The sequence below is a fragment of the Lampetra fluviatilis genome, chromosome 18 (assembly GCF_964198595.1).
Source record: "Lampetra fluviatilis chromosome 18, kcLamFluv1.1, whole genome shotgun sequence".
Lineage (NCBI taxonomy): Eukaryota > Metazoa > Chordata > Hyperoartia > Petromyzontiformes > Petromyzontidae > Lampetra > Lampetra fluviatilis.
The window spans coordinates 6783848-6808302 of NC_136292.1; the positions used below are offsets into that span (position 1 = coordinate 6783848).

The 24455-nt window shown below is 55.2% G+C and overlaps 1 protein-coding gene across 4 annotated transcripts in view; it reads left to right on the top strand.

Moving 5' to 3' along the window:
- Positions 1-24455, top strand: part of LOC144937151 (glucagon-like peptide 1 receptor) — a 72660-nt gene that overhangs the window by 5387 nt on the left and 42818 nt on the right. For 3 of the 4 annotated variants that reach the window (XM_078864454.1, XM_078864457.1, XM_078864455.1), the window contains exons 3-4: positions 11811-11916; positions 12812-12919. In XM_078864454.1, coding sequence (XP_078720580.1) covers positions 11811-11916; positions 12812-12919 — 214 coding nt within the window. Of the gene's footprint in view, positions 1-8378; positions 8468-11810; positions 11917-12811; positions 12920-24455 lie in introns of those variants that run through there. The other variant, XM_078864456.1, reaches the window with a different exon arrangement.

Here is a 24455-nt window from a genome sequence, read left to right on the forward strand (position 1 = left end):
CCCCCCCATTCCCTATAGCCCCCCCTCTCCTCTAGCCTCCCTCCCCTCCAGCCCCCCCTCCCCTCTAGTCCCCGCTCCCCTCTAGCCCCCCTCCCCTCTAGCCCCCCTCCCCTCTAGCCCCCCCTCCCCTCTAGCCCCCCCCATTCCCTCTAGCCCCTCCCCCCTCTCCTCGAGCCCCCCTCCCTTCTAGCCCCCCTCCCCTCTAGCCCCCCCCTCCCCTATAGCCCCCCGTACCCCCTCCCCTCTAGCCCCCCGTACCCCTCCCCTCTAGCCCCCCCTCCCCTCTAGCCCCCCGTACCCCCTCCACCCAACGCCCATTGCTGGCGCCTCACTGCTCTGGGCAGCACGTTTTGGCGAGAGTCCTGCCTCTGGATATTTGGCCAATTCCTTCAGAATGAGGCAGGGCTGAGCGCGTGGCGGTCTAGACACTAGAGGGTGTTTGTGTAGTGTGTGTAGTGTGTGTGTGTAGTGTGTGTAGGGTGTTTGTGTAGTGTGTGTGTGTAGTGTGTGTGTGTAGGGTGTGTAGGGTGTTTTATTGTGTGTGTGTAGTGTGTAGTGTGTGTGTGTAGTGTGTGTAGGGTGTTTTATTGTGTGTGTGTAGGGTGTTCTACGTGTGTCGTGTATGTGTCGTGTATTTTATGTATATTGTGTTCTCTAGTGTGTAGTTGTGTTTTATGTGTGTAGTGTATATGATGTGTTTGAGTGTAGTGTCTGTGTCTAGTGTGTGCAGTGTGTAGTGTAGTATGTGTATAGTTTGTGTAGTGTGTGTGTAGTGTAGTGTGGGTATAGTTTGTGTAGTGTGAGTGTGTAGTGTGAGTGTAGTTTGTGTGTGTATTGTGTGTGTAGTGTGAGTGTGTAGTGAGTGTGTGTCCGGCAAAAACAACCCCCTACCTCGTTAGACTGGCCATTCCCCTCATGGCGTCTGTAACCACCACAGCGGCCAAATGGGGGCTCTGGACGGGTGCGAGGGGCTGGTAACCCCTTCACCTTCAATTAATTACCACAAAACCACGTCTAAAATATCTAATTAAGCTTGTGCCAGAGGCCCCGGGGGGGGGGGGGGGGACAGGTGTCTATGACGTCTCCTGGCCAAACCCCTTTTGGCGGAGCCAGGAGACTGAATCCTTACCCTCGGGGCTCCTCCAGAAACAATAAAAAACCACTGCGGATGGCCACGTGGAATGTTCGAATGCTCACTGCGGAGGAGAGGTTGCCAATGCTCTGTCGTGAGCTGGACCGGTACCGCCTGGATCTCTGGTATTCAGGAGGTCCGGTGGACCGGCTCTGGCTCCTGCCACCATGAGGGGTGGACAGTCCTCTACTCGGGGAAGGAGACTGACAAACAACAGGGAGTGGCTCTTCTTCTGATCAAAATAATGAAGGGGGCGTGGGAGCGTGGCAGTGCAGTGTGGGAAGTTGTAAGCCCCAGGCTACTTTAAGCTCGCCTTCCCATCTACCTGAGGCGAGGAGTGGTGGTCGTGGTTACTTATGCCCCCACCAAAGACGAACATCCGTGGAGGGATGCAGGCAAGGCCGATGAGTCAGATTCCTTTCTATGACCTCCTGTCACAGGCGCTAGCTAAAGTGGCCCCTCGGGATAGAGTCATCTTGTTGGGCGACTTCAATGCCCGAGTTGGTCATGATGCTGGCACTTGTTCTGGAGTGATTGGAAGGCATTGGCCAGATCAGCTCAATAACAACGGTAGGAGGCTGCTATATTTTTGTGCAGCCCATGGGCTTGTAATTACCAACACGCTGTTCCGGCATCGGCTCATCCACACAACATCATGGATGAATGCCGGGTCCAAGCAAGAACATCTGCTGGACTACATAGTGACGGAACAGCGGATGCAGGCCCATGTCCTTGACACCAGGACCTACCATGGAGCTGATCTACCCACTGACCATCGACTTGTCATCTGTAAGATGCACCTGCCATTCTTCCACTCCGGTGGTAGGTGTACACCCAGGACCCCATTCAAACCCAAAGTGGCATGGTCTAAGCTAGCTGATGAAAGTTGCAAGCGAGAATTTAATCAACGCTTGCGGCTGGGGTTGGCATCATCCCCTACTCCTCCAGATGTCGAGGGGAAATGGGCGAGGTTTAGGACTGGCTCATGCAGCTGCAACGACTGCTTTGGGAACATGATCCAGACCTCCCCAGAGACCCTGGCTGACAGAGGAGGTGTTAAGGCTGGCTGAGAAAAAGCGACAGACCCACTCTCATCGTCTACAGCATCCCACGTCAGAGAATGAGGAGGCTTACCGTAGCCTTCGCTTGGAGGTTCGGACAGCCGTGAGGCGCTGCAAGGATGGGTGGTGGTCGCGGGTTGCTGAGGAGATGGAGTCTGCCTCAATGGCCCGCGATCACAAATCGCTATTTAACTCCTTCAAAAAAATAACCTGCAGCACCACACCTATTACCATCATTAGGGGAAAGAACGGTGATCCAATCTCCAACCCCCCGGAAGAGGTTTGCAGATTTGTTGAGCATTTATGTGAGGTCCTGGGGGAGGGGAAATCCCTCAGCCTCGAAAACATCATGGGACAAAGTGGGGATGACCCTGCTGAGGCTGCGGTGTCCCAAATATTGGAAGAAGAAGTCACCCCCTGTGAGTGGCTGGCTGAGGTGCCATCTGTTGAGGAAGTATTGAAGGTGCTCCAGAGTCTGAGACCAGGAGAAGGCACCGGGCAGAGATGATCTCCCAAGCGAAATGCTAAGGGAGAGTGGCGTTTGTGCACAGACTGCCCTACATGGCATAACAACAGTCTGGACCACTGGATGGGTTCCGCAGGATTGGAAGGATGCCCTGGTGGTCCCCCTCTTTAAGAAGGGGGACCGCACAGACTGTAACAACTACAGGGGCATCTCACTCCTCAGTGTGCCGGGAAAGATCCTGGCAAGGATTATTCAACATCGCCTTGCCAGGCACGCTGAGGAGAGGCTTGCGGAGCCCCAATGCGGTTTCAGAAAAGGGCGGTCCTGCACAGATGCCATATTTCCTGTCCGTCTGCTACAGCAGAGGTGTGGGGAATTCCAACAAAACCTACATCTCTGCTTTATTGAACTGGTCAAGGCCTATGCTACCATTAGTAGGCCTGGGCTCTGGATTATTCTTTGTGCTTTCAGAGTCCCTGACCCTCTGCTCACGACCATTATTATAGTGAGCGGGCCCAGGTAAAACTACGTGGCCGGGAGTCGGAGACATTCCTTGTTCACCTTGGGGTGCGACAGGGATGTCTTCTGGGTCCCACATTATTTAACATATTTTTCGACCACGTAGTTCGTGAAGCCTTCTGGTACAGATACAATGGGAGGTTGATTGATGCCCGAGTGCGGTCAAGGGATGGCTCCCTATTGGTCAACCACGTTATGTATGCCAATGATCTGGTAATTGCTGCTCATTCAGGGGAGGAGTTGGAGGCGCTGCTGCTGAACCTTGAGCTTGCCACTAAGAGGTGGGGCCTTACCATCAGCCCCACAAAAACCTGCCTGGGCATTTTGTACTATCGGACACTCCCCCCTCCACAACTCCCAATTGGTGATGGGGCAGATGTGGAGAGAGTGGAGAGTTTCCCATACCTGAGCAGTGTGCTCATGACTGGGTCCGGTCTGACAGCAGAGATCTCACTCCGAATCAGTCGAACGGCAATATCTTTTCATCGGTTGCGTAATGCTGTGTGGAAGCTACCTGGTCTGTCGCTTCGTACGAAGCTTCAGGTATTCTCGGCCACGATCATTCCCTCTTTTCTCTACGCTTGCGAAACGTGGACCCCCCTAATGGAACATCTTCGCAGGTTAGAAACATTTAGGCTGGCCTGTCTACAATCCATTCTGGGTTTAACCAGGCTGGATTGTGTGAGGAGCTCACAAATCATTGAAAGATCTGGACAAAGTCCCATCGGTGAGCTCCTCCGGCAGGCAAGGTTGCGTTGGCTGCGTCATGTGTAGGAGTCTCGTGAAGGACGCTACTGGGCAATTGGAGGTAGTTGCCCCCTCCAACAACAACGGAGGGCGGAGGAGCGACGCTCACAACAACGAGCGGAGTGCCGGGTGGCTATCACACAGCAAGTTGGCACAGTAGGGGGCACAGGTGATGCATCAGCCAGTCATCTCAGTCAGTCGACCCGTGGTTCCTGGGGCTGCCCCGTGACCTCCTGCCAGCGGGCATTCGATGCTTCACGTGGCATCAAAGTGCACATAGCCTGGCACAAGCGTCACCAGCACTTAGTGGCGAATGGCGGTTGTTGTGTGTGTCTAGTGAGTGTGTGTGTAGTTTGTGTGTCCCCACGACCCCTCTACCTCTCCAAGACCCCCCAACCCTTCCTCAGGACTCTCCCCTCACCTCTCTGGGCCCCCCCCCCCACTTGCCCCCCCCCCACTTGCCCCCCCCCACTTGCCCCCCCCCCCTTGCTGGCATCTTCCTGCCTCCCCAGGGTCCCAGTGCTCTCTGATGGAGATGATATATATTCCAGTGTGTGTCGTCAGTGTGCAGTGTGTGTATAGCGTGTGCAGTGTACTGAGTGTGTCGTGAGTGGAGTGAGTGTAGTAAATGTGTGTAGTGAGTGCATGTAGTGAGTGAAGTGTGAGTGTGTGTCGTGAGTAAAGTGTGTGTGGTGTATAGTGAGTGTAATGTGTGTAATGAGTGTGTAGTGTATAGTGTGTTTGTTGAGTGTGTGTAGTGTGTAATGAGTGTCGTGTGTGTAGTGAGTGTGTATAGTGAGTGTGTATGTTGTATAGTGTAATATACAAAGGAGCACACACTATAGTTGGAGGCAACACGTGTATTAACAACTTCTCAAACCACTTCCGGTTCTACAGTACAGCTAGGTGTGGCTATACTGTTCGCCACGTGCGTGCGCGTTAGCTATAACGAACGGGCCAGTCAGCACACACGCTGCCTGACCCACGATGCCGAGCTAAGACTCAACCCGAAGAACGAAGAGCAAAGAGACCGGGACACCAGGACGATCCCCACAAACGAGCCCCGATCCCCGTCGGGGCTCCTCCTTTTATTCCCTGGCCGCGGCCTCGCCCCGCCCTCGGCTACGCCCCGCCCTAGGCCACGCCCCGCCCTAGGCCACGCCCCCTCGTGGATCAAGTCAGGAGCTCCCGGCTCCCTGTCACGTGTCCCTCGAGCCCCCGAGGGAGGTTCTCGGCGCTCAGCAGCACTCCTATGATAGTGGCTGGCGCTAACACGGTAGTCACATCAATTACGTCACGACATATGTGTAGTGTCTAGTGTAGTGTGTGTAGTGAGTGTGTAGTGTATAATGAGTGTGTGTGTGTGTAGTGTATAGTGTGTGTTTAGTGTATAGTGAGTGTGTGTAGTGTATATTGAGTGTGTGTGTAGTGTATAGTGAGTGTGTGTGTAGTGAGTGTGTATAGTGTATAGTGAGTTTGTGTGTGTAGTGTATAGTGAATGTGTGTAATGAGTGTAGTGTGTGTAGGGAGTGTGTGTAGTAAGTGCGTGTAGTGTATAGTGAGTGTGTGTGTGTAGTGTATAGTGAGTGTGTGTAATAAGTGTGTGTAGTGTATAGTGAGTGTGTGTGTGTAGTGTATAGTGAGTGTGTGTGTAGTGAATAGTGAGTGTGTGTAGTAAGTGTGTGTAGTGTATAGTGTGTGTAGTGTATAGTGTGTGTAGTGTATAGTGTGTGTAGTGTATAGTGTGTGTGTGTAATGAGTGTAGTGTCTATAGTGTGTGTGTAGTGTCTAGTGAGTGTGTATGTGTTGTGTATAGTCAGTGTGTGTAGTGTATAGTGAGTGTGTGTAATGAGTGTAGTCACTGTAGTGTGTGCAGGGAGTTTGCCGGCCCTGATTAAATGTTTTCGTGAAGGGGTCACGGGGCGAGCCCTGCACGGAATAAACGTGACCCCCTCTCCAACACCGCGGTGCTCAACATGACCACCGCATTCGCCCGGGTCACGTGGTCATGCAGGGAGAGGGATGAGAGCCTTGATCCTGGGGGGGGGGAGGGGCCACGGGATCGGCGGGGTGCCCGGAGAAGGAGGAGGCGTTGATACCCAGAGCCCAACACGTGTGTGTACGTGTGTGCAATAATCAGCACTGGGGAGACAAAGGCGGCCGGGCGTGGTTCTGGCCACAACAAACGACGCTTGTGCGCCATCCCCGGCCTTCACAGGTGCTCGTGAACAGAATTGGCCCCAACAGTCAGCAAAGCCGGCTTTTCAAGTTCGCTTTCTGCTCACGGTCACAACATCGGTGGTGTTGGCCACACCACCAACAACTTCGTGCAAGCCTTTGCCGTAGTTTGCTACTCGCTGACAGCACTTGCCCCAACAGTCTGTCCAAGGCTATACGGGAGATTTTTTTAAATTGCCTTTGTGCACACGCGCACACGCGCGTGCGTGGTGTTTGATGCAGGCCGCGTGCGGGGATTAGTGCAGCGCGTAAAGGTCGCGGGTGTGAGTTGGGTCACGCTGCAAAGACAAAGATCCCCCGTATAGCCTCAACAGACTGTTGGCGAGCACCTATGAGGAGCACCGCCCCACTTACTCATTCAAGGCCGAGTCTCCCGCGGCACACACGCAGAGAGGCAAAGATCTCCCATGTAGCCCTAACCGAATTTTGGGGCAAGTGCTGCTGTTAGCGAGCACCTATGAAGGCACAGGCCGGGTGTGGGTGGCCAGCACCACGCCCAGGTACTCTTTTGAGGCTGAGTCAACTTAGGGGGAGGCCCAGGACTGCTTCAGAAAATAAAAGACAAATATCCCCCGTATAGCCTAAACAGACTGTAGGGGCAAGTGCTGTTAGCGAGCACCTATAAAGGCCGGCACGGCACACGAGGGGTGGGTGACCAGCACCACGCCCGACCACCTTTGTCTCCCGACACCGCACGAGGCTGAGTCGACCTAGGGGAGTTACAGGACCGGTTCGAATAATCGTCGCTGGTGCTGGCCGTGAGCGGGAATCGAACTCGGGTCGCCAGGTTCGTAGCGCAGCGTAGCGCTAACCGCTGCACCACCGCTCCCCCACTCGCCACTGATGTCACACAACACCGCACACGCGGCCGCCACGGGCGGCGACAAAGCAGAGGCGAGGTAGCCGTGTTTGCGGCTGTAGGGGTGATCGGGCGATGACATCGTTCCCCTCCCATCGCCCCCCCACCACCACCACCAGTGAAACCCGTGAAGGTGAGACGAGGTTAGAGGAGTGGGGGGGGGCTACACGTGGCAGGCGATAGACGACTGTGGAGACAACAGCGTGGGTGGGTGGGTGGGCGTCAAGAGGCGCCATAACCTCTGGCTCGCCAGGAGATGGCAGCAGAGCGAAGTGTGGACTGATCGCCATCTGTCTCCATATGTACGGGGATAGAGCGTTGTCCCCTCGCTCGCTCGCGTTGAGCTCCGGTTTTTCTCCCACGTGGATAATAATAATAATAATAAACACGACTCGTCATTGATTGGCTGAAAATTTATTCAATTAAAACCCCACAATTTAGCAGCAGCAGCACGACCCCTCCTGAAAAACAAACCCAGTGTAGCTCTCTCCTGGATAGATGCAAAGTAAAAGTGTCTACCCCCTCCAGCGTAAGCCCCCCATAGCCCCCTTCCCCCCACGTGTGCTGGGAAGTTAAAGGCGCAGCCCTGCAAACTGCTCGCTCACCCCACTGCTGGCGGAAGAGCCTCCGCTGGAGGGCGCTCTAAGGAGCCCCCTTAATAGGATATTTGGCCTACTCTTCCACACACTAGCTAGACGCGTTGCAAGAGGTGGGGGATACCCACACTCTACCCCACCTCACCACACGACGACTTGCCAATAGACTTAACTACGAAGTTACTGGTGGACAGAGGCGAGGCTGGGCTTCTGCTGGTGGCGGGTGGGGTGAGTTTAAGAAACTTTTGCAACGTTGTTGCAAATGCCGCACCGGGGAAATCGACACATCACAGGCACCATCGCCTTCACCTCCGGCAGCCCCCCCGCCTCCACCCCCCCCCCTCTACCCCCCCCACCTCGACCCCCCCCACCTCAACCCCCCACCTCCACCTCGACCCCCTACCTCCACCCCCTACCTCCACCCTCCCACCTCAACCCCCCCCCCCACCTAGACCCCCCCCCCACCTCCACCCCCCCAACTCAACCCCCAAACCCCCACCTCCACCCTCCCACCTCGGCCCCCCTACCTCGACCCCCCCCCCACCTCCACCCCCACCCCCTACCTCCACCCCCCACCTCAACCCCCCCCCACCTAGACCCCCCCACCTCCACCCCCCACCTCGGCCCCCCCACGCCCACCCCCTACCTCCACCCCCCGACCTCGACCCCTCCACCTCCCCCAACTACCGGGGAGGGGGGCGGGGCTGCAGGATTCGCCCCGCCCCTCGCGGTGGGGGGGGGGGCGCGCGCTGGCGGCTGATGCGCGGCACGCGCACAGAGACACGGAGACACGCGGGGAGACTCACTCCGATCCCGCAGAACCGGCGCTCATCACCGCTCCCACGTCCAGTGAGTGGCTCGTGTCTCTGTGCCCTGTGTGTCTCTGTGTCCCAGTGTGTCTTCGTCTGTGTGTCTCTGTGCCCCAGTGTGTCTCTGTGTCCCAGTGTGTCTTTGTCTCTATGTCCCGTGTCTCTGTGCTGCGTCCCCGTGTCTCTGTGTCCCAGTGTTCTTCGTCTGTATGTCCCGTGTCTCTGTGCCCTGTGTGTCTCTGTGTCCCAGCGTGTCTTCGTCTGTGTGTCTATGTGTCCCAGTGTGTCTTCGTCTCTATGTTCCGTGTCTCTGTGCTGCGATCTCCGTGTCTCTGTGTCCTAGTGTTCTTCGTTTGTATGTCCCGTGTCACTGTGTCCCAGTGTGTCTCCGTCTGTATGTCCCGTGTCTTTGTGTCCTGTGTCTCTGTGTCCCAGTGTGTCTTCGTCTGTCCGTCCCGTGTCTCTTTCGCAGTGTGTCTCCGTCTCTATGTCCCGTGTCTCTGTGTCCTGCGTCCCCGCGTCTCTGTGTCCCAGTGTGTCTTCGTCGCTATGCCCCGCGTCTCTGTGTCCCCATGTCATTGTTACCCCGTGTCTCTGTCAATCTTATTTTCCCGTGTCTCTGTATGCTGGTGTCTCTGTGTCCCCCGTTCTCTCCGTGTGTCCGTGTCCCCGTTTTCTCTGCTTGACTGTCCCATGTCAAGGGTCGTTCTGCCCCCGTGTCGCTGTGTCCCCGTGTATCAACGGCTCGTGTCTGCGCGTCTTGTATGCTCTGTCTATCGGTGTCCCGTGTCTCTGTGCCCTGAGTCCTCGTGTCTCTCGACTCCGTGTCCCGTCTTGCTTTGCCCTGTGTCTCGTGTCCAGCGAACACGGGACAAAGAGAGAGATACAACACACAACTCGCACATACACAGATAGACACTTGGACATACATACAAACACACGAAGAGACAGACATAGAATGTGCGTCTTTGTCTTTGTGTGGGCATGTTCGTGTGTGGGGAGCGGTGGTGCAGCGGTTAGGGTGCAGCACTACGAAACAGGTAGCTTCCCCTAGGCCGACTCAACCTCAAATCAGTTCTTGGTGCGGTCTGTAAACATCGCCACTGGGGCGTGATGTTGGCCACCCACCCTCTCGTGTGCCGTGCCGGCCTTCATAGGTGCTCGCTAACAGCACTCGCCCCAACAGTCTGTTGAGGCTATACGGGGGATCTTTGTCTTGTCTTTGTTAGCTTGTGTGTCGGTGTGTGTATGTAGAGGTGCTCGCTAAAAGCACTTGCCCCAAGAGTCCGGTAAAATAAAAAAGGCGAAACGGAGGATGTTTGTCTTTGTTAAGGGAGTGAGTTTAGCGAGTCGTGAAGAGCGCACTGCGATATGAATCCGGACAGCGGACGAGTTGGATTCCCGCTCTGGCGGTCCACATCAGTGGTCAAATACCAAAAACAATGTTAACACTCACATGGGACCATCGTTTTTAATGGGAAAAGAACGGATAATACTGCACAGTAAACATGATAACAAATGTGTACGTGAATAGCTTCAAAGAGTATCCACTAGTTCGCCATCATTGTGGCCTCCAGAGCCCGGATGCACATTTCTTGCGGTGTGTGTTGCATCAGGGGCCATCCATGTAGTATTGTAGTAGATACGCACAAATCTGTCAAAACTTGATACCTCCTCCCCTCCTCCCTGTACGCACGCGGACTTTTTACCCCCCCACCCCCACCTGCGTACGAACGCATGACGCACCCCCCCCCCCAAATCCAATAGATCGGCCGATATTTAATCCACGCAGGAACGATCAAGGATCAATAATATTAACGTGTTTACGCAAACAGATAGTCCACACCGCCGGACTATCTGACTCATTTGAAGGCCAATGTAGACAAATTATTATCGAGGCTTCACCACCTCTGCTACGCAAGCATACGCATTTGTGTTAACCCCCCTCCCCCCTCCATGCGTACGTACTCGATGGATGCCCCCCTATTCTCAGAAGTGTTAACATGTTTTGTGAAGCACCCTGGACTATGAAATCTGAAGCGTGTTCAGGGGCTTCTCACCTGAACGCGTCCCCCGCTGCGGTGCGTCAGCCCCATCGCTGCGGAGACGAAGGCGGCGACTGGGGCGTGGGTGCCGGCCACCCACTTCCTCGCGTGCCTTGCCGCCCTCGGTCGGTGCTCGCCAGCGGCGCTTGCCCCAACAGTCTGCCCAGAGGCTTGATCTGTTCGCCGCGTTGGTTAGTTCCTGCGTGTGACTTCGTGCGTGTGGGGAGCGGTGGTGCAGCGGTTAGCGCTACGCTGCGCTACGAACCCGACAACCCGGATTCGATTCCCGCTCACGGCCAACACCCGGTGAGGATTATCTGAACCCGTCCTGGGCCTCCCCTAGGTCGACTCGGCCTCAAATGAGTACCCGGTGCGACGTGTCAACATCGCCACGAGGGAGACAAAGGCGGCCGGGCGTGGTGCGTTGGCCACCCACCCCCTCGTGTGCCGTGCCCGCCTTTATAGGTGCTCGCTAACAGCACTTGCCCCTACAGTCTGTTAAGGCTACACGGGGGGGGGGTGGGGGGATCTTTGTCTTTGTGCCAGTGCAGCGCGTGCGTCATCGTGTCTCGGATAGTGACGAGGAGGAGGTGGTGGGCGGGGGGGTGAGCTGGTAGGGGGTGACGGGGGGAGGGAGGTCGTGAAAGCCGACGTGTGGCCACGTGAGCGTCGTGTTTGCGATCTTCCTCTCGCCCGCTCGGCCGCTGCCTCCCGTGCCGCTGGAGCTGCCGCGGGATGACGCGTGGAGGGAGCGGGGATTCGTTCGGAACGAGTCCCCGTGTCCCCGCGTCCTCACACCATACGCACGCGTTCTCACGTCTCCGTCTCCTTTGATTGTGTGTTGAACGTCTGTCTTGTCCCACGTGTCCCAGTGCCCACCTGCTTCTGTCCGCTAGTCCCCGCGAGGTCATGTTATGGTAATGAGTTGCTGTGATACGTGGAGAATGATTGGTATACTCACGTCCCCGTTTTCGTATGTCCCCCTCTTCCTGTGTCTCGTGTGTCCTAGCGTCCCCGCGGCCCCGTGTTCCCATATTCCTGTGTTGTATCTCTGTCTTCATACAGTGATAATAATTAGTTGTACTATATAATATGTTCCCGTATCCTGGCATCTCTGTGTCCCGTATCCCCGTGTCTCCATGTCTATGGGTCTCTGTGTCCCATTTCCCCGTGACTCTGCGCGTGTCTCCCGGATCTCTGCGTGTCCCCCGGATGTTCTCCGCGTCTCCCCCGGGTATCCCCCTCCCCCATGTCTCCCGGGTGTCCCCCGTGTCTCTGCGTGTCTCTGCGTGTCCCCCGTGTCTCTTGAGTCGCCGCGTGTCCGCGTGTCTCCCCCAGCAGTCCCCGCGCTCCATGCTGTCGCGCACGGTGGAGCGGTGGAAGGAGTACCGCACTCGCTGCCTCGACGAGATGGAGTCCACGCCGTACCCCTCACACGCAGGCGGTGCGCGGCACACGGCCCAGTCTCACAGACCTCCTCCTGATCCTCCACCTCATCCTCCACCTCATCTTCCTCCCTCCTCATTCTCTCTGATCGCCTGTGAATCATCGCTCTCGTTCCCCGTCTCCTCTTCCTCCTCCTCTGTCTCCTCTTCTCTGTCCATTATCACTTGTCATCCTCTGTCTCCACCTGTCCCCTCTCCCTCCTCCTCCGTCTCCTCCTCTGTCTCCACTTCCACCTGTCTCCTCACCCTCCTCACCCTCCTGCCTCTATCTTTTAGTCGAGCAGCAGTAGTAGCAACACCAGTTGCAGTGGAGCCTACACAGACTGCACGGGGGGACTGTTTGTCCACACACGCTGTTGGAGAAAGTGCCGTTAGCGATTGGCACATATGAAGGCCGGAACGACGCACGAGGGAGTGGTGTTGCCAGAACCACGCCCGGCCGTCTTTGTCTCCCCAGTGCTGATGTGTACACAATGCGCCCACGAACACACACATACACAAAGGTCGCCCCATGCTTCGGGTCGTTGTGCGTGACGAAGCAGCGCTCACTACGCAAGATTAAAATGAAAACACGTGCGGGTCCAGGGGGGCGGGGGGGAGCAGGGGGGGAGGCGATGGAAGTAGGGGTGCTGCAGTGTGTCCCTGCGTCTCAGCCGCTGTCCCCGTGTCTCCAGTTCTACGTTCTGTCCTCTTACCTTGACACTTGCCTCATCTACGTCCGTGTCCCCGTGTCTCCCCTCGTGTCCCTGTGTCTCACCCCGTGTCTCCCCCCATGTCTCATCCCGTGTCCCCGTGTCTCACCCTGCGTCTCACCTTGCGTCCCCGTGTTCACCCCGTGTCTCACCTCGTGTCTCATCTCGTGTCTCACCCCATGTCCCCGTGTGCGCCATGCAGGCCGCTACTGTAACCGCACGTTTGACAGCTACGTGTGCTGGCCGGACGGTCTCCCGGGGCAGAGCGTGAACGTGAGCTGCCCCCCCTACCTGCCCTGGTCCGACAGCGGTAGGGACCTGCCGTGACACCACCTGACCCCACTGACCCCATCCTAACCGCACTCGACCATTTTCTGACCCCTTCACGACCTCATCCTGACCCCACCCTGACCTCACTCGACCCCTTCCTGACCCCACACAGCCCCCACCTGACCTCTTCCCGACCGCCGTAGGGAGACCCCTTTCCTTATACCATGTTGACCCGACACGACCCCACCCGATCCCACCTTGACCTCGCGTGCGACGCGGCGTGACCTTTGCGCAGCATCTGGAGGCCACCGCGTCTCAAGATGCCGCGCGGCACCACGGTGTGTGACGTGCGTCACGTGGGATATCACGCGTACTTGGTGCGCAGTGCAGGCGCTCGTGGTTTACAAGAGGAAGGGGTTGGGATCGGCCTTGAAGAGCGGCGGGGAGTCGAGAGCACAGACGGCTGGGGGAAGGGGAGTTCCGTATTCACGGCAGCGGTGACGCGGAAACTCCAGCAGAAAATTGCACACTTCAGTTGACGGTCAACGTTCGTAGTGGACTGCTACCCTCAAAGGAACGGCGCCGCTCCCGTGATCCCTCACCACCCCCCCTCCCACCCCCGTGATTCATAGATCAAACAAATCGCTTGACACGCCGGTGTATAGCAGTAAGTTTGTGCGAATGCTGTCGCAAGAGGTCACACGTTTGGCGCGCCGGTCCTTCGCTCACTACGCGGTCGGTCACGGCTGACCTTTGGAGCGCTTGCGGAACCGAGTTCGATCTCTGGCCACCGTCGCCCACGCTCGAGTTGGCGACGGAGCATTGAGGCGACAGACCGGGCGGCTCGGAGGGCAGAGCGCCGAGCGGGTGCAGCCGAGAGCCTGGGCTCGAATCCAGGTCTTCGCCGCTGGGTTCTCAACTGTAAAACTGTAAACTGTTTTATTTGACCAGGTAAGGCCCACTGAGCTATGTAGCTCTTTTTCGAGAAGCGACCTGGCCACAAATAATAGCTCAATGAAGTGGCTTATCACGTGTAAATTTATAGCAGACAAATACTCTGAACGCACGTTGATTCTTAATGTGGTGGGGAAAACCGGAGGACCTGGAGGAAAATCCACACGACCGCATGGAGAACACGCAAACTCCCAATATACAGCAGGTGTCGGGGTCGGGATCGAACCCACGACCTGTATACCATGCGGGGTAGTTAATATCTCCTAGCCACCGTGATGATGATGAGAGATATGCAAACTCCAAATACACGGCAGGTGTCGGGGTCGGGATCGAACCCACGACGACCTCCTGTATACCAGGCGAGGTAGTTAACATCTCCTACCCACGTGGCGCCCATAGCGAGTGGAAGGTCTCAGGGTGGTCACCCATCGCTGCACACACACACACACAAAAACCTCCCGTGACATTCAATTTCGTTGGGCTAAATGCCAGCTCTTGAGAATTAACTATGGGTTGGCTGTAACATGCGGTGTGGATGTGAGGCCACCTTGAAGGGCTCACAGAGGTTGCTCTGTGATGTCCGCTTCCGCGGGCCGTTCCTCACCACCGAGTGTCGCACTGCTCTGCGAGAGACGAAATGGAATTCGTTGTCTCGGCACCCCGATGAGACGATCGCGATGGGGCGTGGTGGTGGTGGTGCAGCAGCGGCGTGAACCACCGATTGCACCTTCGCCTTTCACCTTTACACTCACTCAGAGTGGCGCCATCACCGCCCAGAATTCCCGGCTCCAGATCCCGCCCTGGTATCGGCGACATCTCCAGCTGCGACCAACCCAGTGTAGCCCCCGGGCATCTCCCGCCACGCCCCCACCCTAACTCCCCCCCCCCCATCCCCCCATTTACCCCACCCCCCCGGCCCGGCTTGTAAAGAACAGCTGATGACCCACGTCCAGGTCACAACGAGAACATTTTCTCTGACGCTACGGGGTGATTGGAGGGGGGCGGGGAGGGCGGGGGGGGGGGGTTAGGGTTATAGGCGCCCTCTGTTCGTCACGATCTCACCATCGGCATCACGATCTGCGTCATTGATATCAGCTCGCCATCATCATGATGATCGTGATCATCTTCACCTCACCATCATATTCATTACGGCAGCGTTGAGCCCGGTTCCTTCTTTGATGGGAGACGCCCTGGGAATGGGGCGCGTGCTGCAGGCGTGGGCTGCGAGGCGGGCCAGGAGATGGCAACGCAGCAATGTATTCGTGAATCCATCTGTGCGGGGCTTTCACTGATATCCGCTCGTACGGACGGCGGAGGGATTTCTCCGGGTTTTTTCGGTGTCGTCAATCGAATTGGCCAAAGCATCCCCGGTGTGGCAGAACCCTCCTGAAAAGGAGTTTTGAGACTCGTTTAAGCCTTTCCTGGGTAAATAAGCGCATCAGTAGCAACAACAACAACAATAAAAAAATAACCACACGCCGTATTTCAGGCCAAAGGTCCTCGCCATGCTCTGAGCAAATCCACGACTTCTTAGCGCAGTGGGTCAGCAACCCAAATGAGGAGAAGAGTCTCGAATTCGTTCGCAACAAAAAACACAACTCCGTAGTTCGAGAAGCCACGATGAACCCAATGACCGCGAGGAGGTTTTGGTCCTCAGTGGAGAACGTCACGAAGGGGCCCTTGGGGAGCCGCCGCAACCTGCGGGCTACGGAGCCGCAGGTTGCCGAGCCCTGGTCCAGCGAGCGTACGGAGCAGGTGCAGTCGTCAGCCTGGCACGCCGCTCACCGCCGGTCACCGCCGGTGCATTTGACGCCAGTGGCACCCGCGCCGAGGCCCGCATCTGCCCAGGGCTGAGTTTATTTAAAAAAAAGACGCTGAATCGGCAGGAGATGCTGCTGGTGGCGGCGGTCAACATGGGGAGCTCCGCGTCGCCGGCTCTGTCCGACCGAGCCAGAGGATGGTTTCCCCTCGTCTCCCCCACCTTCCTCCCTGGGACACCCCCTCTCCCTTCCTGCCATCCCTCTCCTTCCCTCTCTCCCTGAGATCCCCCCCTTCAATCCTTTCCCAGGCCCCCCCCCCTCTCTCTCTGGGGTACCTCTCCCCCCTCTCCCTCCCCAGAGTCTCCCATCCTCTTCCCTGGGCTCATCCCCCCTCTCTCTCCCTGAGCCCCCCACCTCTACCCCCTTCCTGGGGTCCCTCTCCCTCACTGCCCCCCTCCCCTCTCCGTCCCTGAGGTCCCCCTCCCTCCCTGGGGTCCCCCCACCCCACTCCTTTCCGGGGGCCCCCACCTCTACCCGACGCCGCTCCTGGCATCTCCCTCCCCAGGGTCCCAGCAGCGCTGTGCCTGATGGAGATGAATATATATTCCAGTGTGTGTAGTAGCGTGTATAGTCGTGTGATTAGTGTGTGTCTTGGGTGTGTTTGTGTGTGCGTGCGTGCGTCAGTATGTGTGAGAAGTGTGTGTGTTTGTGCATGCATGTTTGGAGATGTCAGTGTGTGTGTGTGCGCGAGTTGCTTTGATGTGTGTTGGTGAGGCTTTGCGTATGGTAAGGGTATTAGTTTGTGTTAGTGCCTTAAAGTGTATATGTTAGTGTGTATACGGATGAAATGTGGCTTACACATGCAAATGATATTTATATATTAGTATGTTTGTTTATACTGGTAGGAACCACCTGGTTCCACCAGCCCACAGGGGATTATTGTGTCCGTCTGTCATGCATCCAAAATGGGAGGGGCTGGGTGGGGAGGGGCTGGGTGGGGAGGGTGGGGAGTGGCTGGGTGGGGAGGGAGGGTGGGGCTGGGTGGGGGGTGGGAGGGGTGGGGCTGGGTGGGGAGGGGCTGGTCACCCTGTGGTGCCCTTATAAAACTCAAAGTTTAACCTGCTCACGCCGGCTTGTGCCCACCCTCACAGTCGGCCATATTTGCGGAATACACCACGCCACCGTTGACCCTGGCCATTGACCGAGCAACCCAACGTTCCTACCAGCTCCCTCCGCAGGAATGTGTTCTGTGTGGGGAGCGATAGTGTAGCGGTTAGCGCGCTGCGCTATGAACCCGACCACACGGGTTCGATTCCCGCTCACGGCCAACATGAGTGACGATTATCTGAACCGGTCCCGGGCCTCCCCTAGGTCGACTCAGCCTCAAATGATTACGTAGTGTGTAAACATAGCCACTGGGGAGACGAAGGCGGTCGGGCGTGGTGCTGGCCACCCAACCCCTCGTGTACCGTTCCGGCCTTCATAGGTGCTCGCTAACAGCACTTGCCCCTACAGTCTGTTAAGGCTACACGGGGGATCTTTGTGTATATATATTAAGATGTGCATGTTAGTCTGTGTGTCGGTAGTGTAGCGGTTAGCGCTCCAAGTTCGATTCCTGCTCACGACCAATAACAGTTGCGAATATTCGAACCGCCCTCTAGGTAGCCTGAACGAGTACCTTGTGTGATTTGTAAAACATCGGTAGTAGGGAGATAAAGGCGGCCGAGCGTGGTGTTGGCCACCCACCCACCCTCTCGTGTGCTGCGCCAGCCTGCATAGGTGCTCGTTAACAGCACTTGCTTCAACAGCCTGTTAAAGGCGACACGGTGGACCTTTGTCTTTAGCTGTGTGTGTGTTGTCGTGTCGCATAGAGATTAATGAGTGCCGCCTGGTTCCGTTCCACGCAACTCCGCTGACAACATTCCAGAGCCACACTCCTCCAACCACTCTCACTCCCCCAACCCCTCTCACTCCCCCAACCACTCTCCACCACCACCACCACCCTGGTAACTCCGCTGCTAACCTCAGCGTTAACTAAGCTGCTCACTCCAGTGTTAACTTTGCTGTTAACCTCAGTGTCAAGTTCACGTGTGTGAGTGTGTGGGGAGCGGTGGCGTCGCCGTTAGCGCACTGCACTACGAACCCGGCGACTATGGCTCAAGGTCGATACCAGTGACGATTATCTGAACCGGTCCCGGGCCTCCCGTAAGTCGACTCAGCCTAAAGTCAGTAGCTGTTGCAGTGTGTAAACATCGCCACGCCGGAGACAAAGGTGGCCGGACGTGGTGCTGGCCACCCACCCACTCGTGTGCCGTGCCAGCCTTCATAGCGGCACGCAAACAACAGTTGCCCCAACAGTCCGTTAAAGGCCATACGGGGGGGTCTTTGTCTTTGTTTGTGTTTCCCAGTGGCAACTATCTGACCCGGTCATGGCCGGGCGTGGCACTGGTCACCCCCCCCCCGCCCCCCCCGTGCGCCGTACCAGCGGCTTTTAGAGGTGTTCGCGAAAGACACTTGCTTCGACAGCCTGTGTCGAGGGGTGTGTATTTTGGTGTGTGTGAGTGTATAAGTGGGTGTGTGTGTGAGTGTATAAGTGTGTGTGTTTGTCTTAACGGGTGTGTGTGTGTGTTCTATGCCCCTGAGAATGAGTAAAGTGCCGGCCAAAGATGACCTTCCCATTGAACTCGTAGGGGAAAGGGGCGACGTTTGTGTGCAGGCTGCCTTGCACGCCATCATTATAACTGCCGAGACCTCTGGACGGGTTCCACATAATTGGACGAATGTCTTCCTTGTTGGTGAGCCTCCCCCCTCCCCCTTTTGTAGGAAAGTGGGACCGCACTGATTGTAATGCTCTCCCACTCGGCGTGCTGGGAAAGGTCCTGGCCCGGATGATTGAACGTCAAGGCTTGTGTGAATTATCATGCTAAGTTACATTGAGGGATTGTTCAACATCAAAGATAACCGAGGATTCATTAACGAGGTAGTCGAGGATTACTCGGTGCAGTCTTGGCAGGCCCGCGGAGGAGAAGTCCAGGGTGGCTGTGGCCGAGCGGTGGCACAGCGGTTAGCGCACTGTGTTATTATTAATGAACCCAAGCCACCTGAGTTCGATTCCCGACCGCAGTGCCGACTAAGTGATTTCTCGGAACCATTCCTACCCCTCCCCCTCTACCCCCCGACTCCACTCCTTCACCAACCGACCGGAATGGCGAAGTATGGACAAACAACCTCGGTGTCGTGTGTGGTGGGGGTGGGGAGAGGGCCTTCATCCAGCAGTGAACTGACAATGGGCTGAAAATTAAATGATGATTAAGGGTCATCTTAGCGAGCCAGAGTCAGGATAGAAGCCTAGGAAATCGTAGTGTGCGCCGCTCTGTGAGGTTGAAATGGCATTCATCCCATTTTGTGCCACCAATATCATTGGATATCGTGGGGATGTGAAGCGTTCTGTGCTGCTGTGTTTTGATTTTACGATGCCAGCAGAAGATGGACGGAGAGATTCAACAACTCCAAAATTGTCACAGTTAAAGCGATTTCGTGCTCGTGTCAGCATCGAAGCTTTGATTCCTCTTCTATTTACAGCCTTGCAGAGGCTGTGGTGGAAATTCCACAATCCTATGGTGGGGGGTGGAGGGTGATCCCATCCATAAGAAAAAACAGCTGTTGTTTTGGTCTCACACAGACAGAGTGGTACTCATTTTAACCACCGCAGAGGGATGATGGACTGAGAGGCTCAGTATTCCACAGACACATCCTCCGCAAAAGAATCCTGTTGAGCTCTGTTCACTTATCTGAAAAGAGTAGGGAGAACAGTCGTTCAATTTCAACCTATAAACTTGCTATGAAATATGTAGACTTTAGTTGATATTCGTGCATTACCTGTTTCCCTGTACAAGACCAATGAGTACGGAAAAAATTAACCCGTAAAAACAAAGTTTTTCACTATAAATACTTTATATGCGTGGCATCGGGGCGGCTAGAGTCCTCTTGTCTTCTGGCTTGAGATGGCTGCCACCTATGGGTCAGATGATTGTCTGCCACCATTAAGCAATTGGTAATTAAATATTTAAAAAAATTTCCCTAAACAGTGCAAAATTTTGGAAAAAAAAATTCACGAAAATTAATTGCCACGCACAACGAGTCTGTGTGCAAAATGTCAGCTCGATTGGATCACGGGAAGTGGGTTTAAAAACGACCGAAAGATTTGCACGGTCGTAAGCAAGCAATCAAGCAAGTGAACTTAATATAAAGGATTTAAAAATGTGTCCTCGCTGGTCAACATCGGGGCAATTCCCCAGCAGTGCTCTAAGCAAGCCTCACTCTGCATCATGAGAAAACGGAATGTTGAACGCGCTCCAGATGGAGTATGGCTCGTGTTGAGCCAGTGCAGCTGATGGAGACATACTCACAGAAGGCAGTGTGGTCGATGGGATATGCGAATTAAATACTTTTATAGATTTCTTTTAAAATCAGAATCGGAAGTTTATTTCCCACTGAATGAAGCCCATTGAGCTCAGGAGCTCTTTGTTCAAGGGCGACTCGGCGGGCAGACAATACATCAAAGCATTACTTGATTTTGTAGATAACCTACACAATGAGCCGTCCCCAGGGGTACGCGAAAAATCGGGGCGATCGCCCTGGGCCCCGCACTTTAGGGGGGGGGGCGCGCTTTGACGTCACGGTGTCAGATATGTAATGACGACTTGACACACTTCTCTTGAGATGGCATTTTATTGGAGACACGTTCACTTGACGTCAGGCGGAGACCCCCACTGCAACAGCCCCGTGTCTCCCGCGCATCTCCCCCTTATATACCGACACGAGGCCACGCCCCCCTTCTCGATTTTTCTCGCCGACTCCGGACGCTCGCTCCATCGGCAGACTCCACCGCCCTCTTCCGTCGCCTGACCACGCCCCCTTCTCGAACATTCCCGTAGCCACCGGTCCCGTCGCACTCACAACTGACTCCCCCTGTCATTACCTCCCGTGGCCACTCGTGCATTCGCACCGCATGCAGGCTCCATTGTCATTACAGAAGTAATACTTGAGGTTTACTCTGATGGCGTGGGGGGGGGGGCACGTGGTGTGATTTTCCCCCGGGCTCCACATCAGCCCTCTATAGACGGCCCTGCCTGCGCCGAAAGGAAACCGCCACGACTCCGCTGAACGATCTGTTAAACTCGTGATGTTAAACAAGAACAAAAAGAGAGACATTCTTTTTCGGTTGTGCCTTGAAAAGTTTCATGTAAACAGTCTTGCGAAATCTAGCCCTAAGAAGTTGCGCATCCTCGTCGTCGGTGCCAATCGCTTGCGCGACGTGTTTTCAGGGAATCGAGGACCTCAAAGTGATATTGAGTAAGAGTTAAAAAGTGGTCGGGATTCGTAATCAATCACATCTAATTGCAAACATAAAACAAACATTATTTTTCATCGCTGCCCATGTTGAACACACGATCGAGGATAAGAACATCCTGTACCTCCTTACAAGGTCGTAAATATTTACCAATGACCTGTGGCCATATATACGTACGTGGGAGATTTTTGTTTTTAAATGAAATAAAAAAAAAGTTTAATTTAGGTTTAAGGACGGTAGGAAAATGTTTCAATAATGACGAGGGTTGAATGGACGTGGCCGAGGCGATACCAATGCAGGTCTGGGTTCTCCAGCGATTACATTTGGCGGTCTGATCGCGTGGATGCGCAGGCGGTGCATGAGAAACTTCAAATATAAAATCTAATTTTATATTTCTGGAACTAAATTTTATCTTCATTTTTCAAAAGTGTTTTGAAGTTTCTCTAAACACAGGGGGGGTTCTAAACTTAGCGCGAGGTGTCCGCTGATGGTCCTCAACCACGAGGCCCCTTCTCCGGGACTAACAGCGCGATGTAACGGGTCGCGCAGATATCCGTGTGTGCATTGCAATGCGCATCCTTTGCGCGTTGTTAAAACGCCCAGACGAGTCTCTGTCTGTCTCCTACAGCGAATGTGTCGGGAATTTTAATAGGACCCTACACCCACTGCTCGAGCGATGCCATCAATAGGCCAGGGCTCTGGGTTATTCTTGGTGGTTCCGGGGTCCCGGACACTGCTCACAATCATCAAGGAGCTTGGCGATGTTGGGCAGGGCCGCGGGTAACGCTACGTGGCCGGGATTCTGAGCCATTCCCTGTTCACATTGTGGTGCGACAGGGATTGCCTCTGGCCCCTACGCTATTGAGCATCGTATTGAACCACGTATTTGTAGCTTTAGAATCCTTCCATGGATTTTACATCTGGTACAGATACAATGTAAGGCTGTTCGATCACGAAGTTGAGTCATGGTGAGCGTGAATGTGTGCATATATTCTGGTGTGTGTATGTGTTGGTGCACACATTTGTGGAGCGGTGGTGCAGCGGTTAGCGCGCTGCGCTACGATCCCGGCGACCCGAGTTCGATTCCCGCTCACTGCCAACACCGGTGACGATTATCTGCACCGGTGGTTGGGCCTCCCCTAGATCGAGTCAGCATCAAATGAGTACCTGGTGCGACGTATAATCATCGCCACTCGGGAGACAAAGGCGGCCGGGCGTGGTGGTGCCGACCGCCCACCCCCTCGTGTGCCGTGCCGGCCTCCATAGGTGCTCACCAACAGCACTCGCCCCAACAGTTTGTGAAAGGGCTATACGGAGGATCCTAGTCTTTATTTGTACGCATGGATATGCAGTTATCTATACGTGGTGAGCAGGAAACAGACACTGTTTGGGCACACGTGTAGGATGGACGGCAGCAAAAAAATGTAAAGTGTTGCTGTTGTTCGTAAAGATGGAAGGAATCGGGAAGAGAGGAAGACCTCACCGAGAATGGCTTCTTGGCAACGACATTCGAGATTGGTGCCAGAGAGATGTGGCACGAATTGAGCACATTGGCACAAGACAGAGGAAAGTAGATAACAAATAACGGCATGTGCAGTGGACACCTACGGGATCGTGGTGATGATGATCCGTGTACGGTCGTGTGTGTGCGTTGATGTGTGTTGGTGTGTGTGCCGGTGGACGTGTTGATGTAGGTGTGTGTGTTACTGAGCGTTTTTTGAGTGAATGTGTGAGTGTTAGAGAATGAGTTGTGCGAGTGATGGTGAGTGTGTTGGTGTGCGCTCGTGAGTGGGTTAGAGTGTGCGTGTGTGTGTGTGTTGATGCATGCTGGTGAGTGTAGGTGTGTGTTGGTGAATGTTAGTGTGTGTGTTGGTGAGTGTTGGTGAGTGAGTTGAGAGGGTGAGGGGGGCCACGTGGTGGTGATGATCTGGTGAGGTTGTTGGTGAGTGAGATTGTGTTTGGTGAGCTGGTGGTGAGGTTGGTGGTAAGCTCGTAGTGAGATGGTTGTGCACTGATGGTAGATTTTGGGGTATGGGTGAGATCGGTGGTGAGGTGGGAGTGAGTTTCCTGGTGAGCTGGTGAGGTGGTGGTGAGTGAGGCCGAGTCTCTGGTTCTTCTTTGGGCGGTGACACGGCCCAGCGAGTAGCGCGTTCTCACGTTGTTGCAGAGTCTTGCGGTTAGAATCCGGCAGTCCGCCCTGGTTATCACTGCGGGTATACTAACCATAGGCTACTGCAGTCCTAGGCATCTGGTGCAAGTCCCAAAGAGTTGTCCATTGTGTGCGGGCGTCACGGTCCAAATGTGCCAAGTGTACAACGCACTTACACGCACATTATTCCATAGATTGAAATGACAAAGACAAAGATGACCCGTATAGTCTTAACAGAGTGTTGGGGCAAGTGCTGTTAGCGAGCACTTATGAAGGCCGGAACGGTACACGAGGGGGTGGGTGACCAGCATCACTCCCGACCGCCTTTGTCTCCCCAGTGGCGATGTTTACGCACCATACCAGGTACTCATTTGAGGCTGAGTCGACCAAGGGGAGGACGCCCAGGACCGGTTCAGATAATCGCCACCAATGTTGGCCGCGAGCCGGAATCGAACTCGGTTCGCGAGGTTCGTACCGCAGCGCCGCGCTAACCGCTGCACCACCGCTCCCCTAACAATTTGCAATCGCGCACGCGCGCACGTAGCAGCGAGCATCGCTCCGTGCAAAGTGGCGTCGTGTTCACTCGGCGCTGTGAGGACGGAACGAGTACAAAATGTACCGGACTGTATTGCCATCATCTTCACCACCACCACCACCACCGCCGCTGCTGCTGTTACGATCTCCAGCGAAAGCCACGCTCCACGTGCTCACACAGCTGTCTGTGTGTGTGCACAGACGGGCGCGGGGAATCCCAGAGTCAACAACCTCGACACGGCAACTCAATAATGGCATCTCGCTGCGCTAGCTCCGAGTGGGAGCGAGGGGATGGAAGGGGGATGCGGGGGATTTGTGTGTGTGTCGAGGGGGAGGGGTGATGGAGGCTGAGTTCCTCCCGTTCAGCTTGGCGCAGTTCATTAATTAGACATATCGCATAGCAACGTGTGTGATGTATGCTCTCGTAAACTATTAAAAACGATATTAAACGATGTTTTGTTACTTTACGAGGTAAGGGACACTGAGCTATGCAGCTCCTTTTCAGAAGCGACCTCACCACAAATGATCGTCCAACCAAGTGGCTTATAATGTGGAAACTTGTAGCAGCCAAAACGCTCTCAACGCTTGTCGATTTTAAAATGTGGAGGGGAAACCCGGAGGACCCAGAGAGAAAAATTCCACGCGACCACAGGGAGAGAGAGACACCGCAAACTCCAAATATACAGCAAGCGTCAGGGTCGGCTTCGAGCCCACGACCTCCTGTATAGCAGGCGAGGTAGTTAACATCTCGCCACCACGGCTCCCGTGCAGATTTAGCTGCTGTATCTGCGGTTGCTGCGTTGGCAGTGGCGCACAAACACAAATA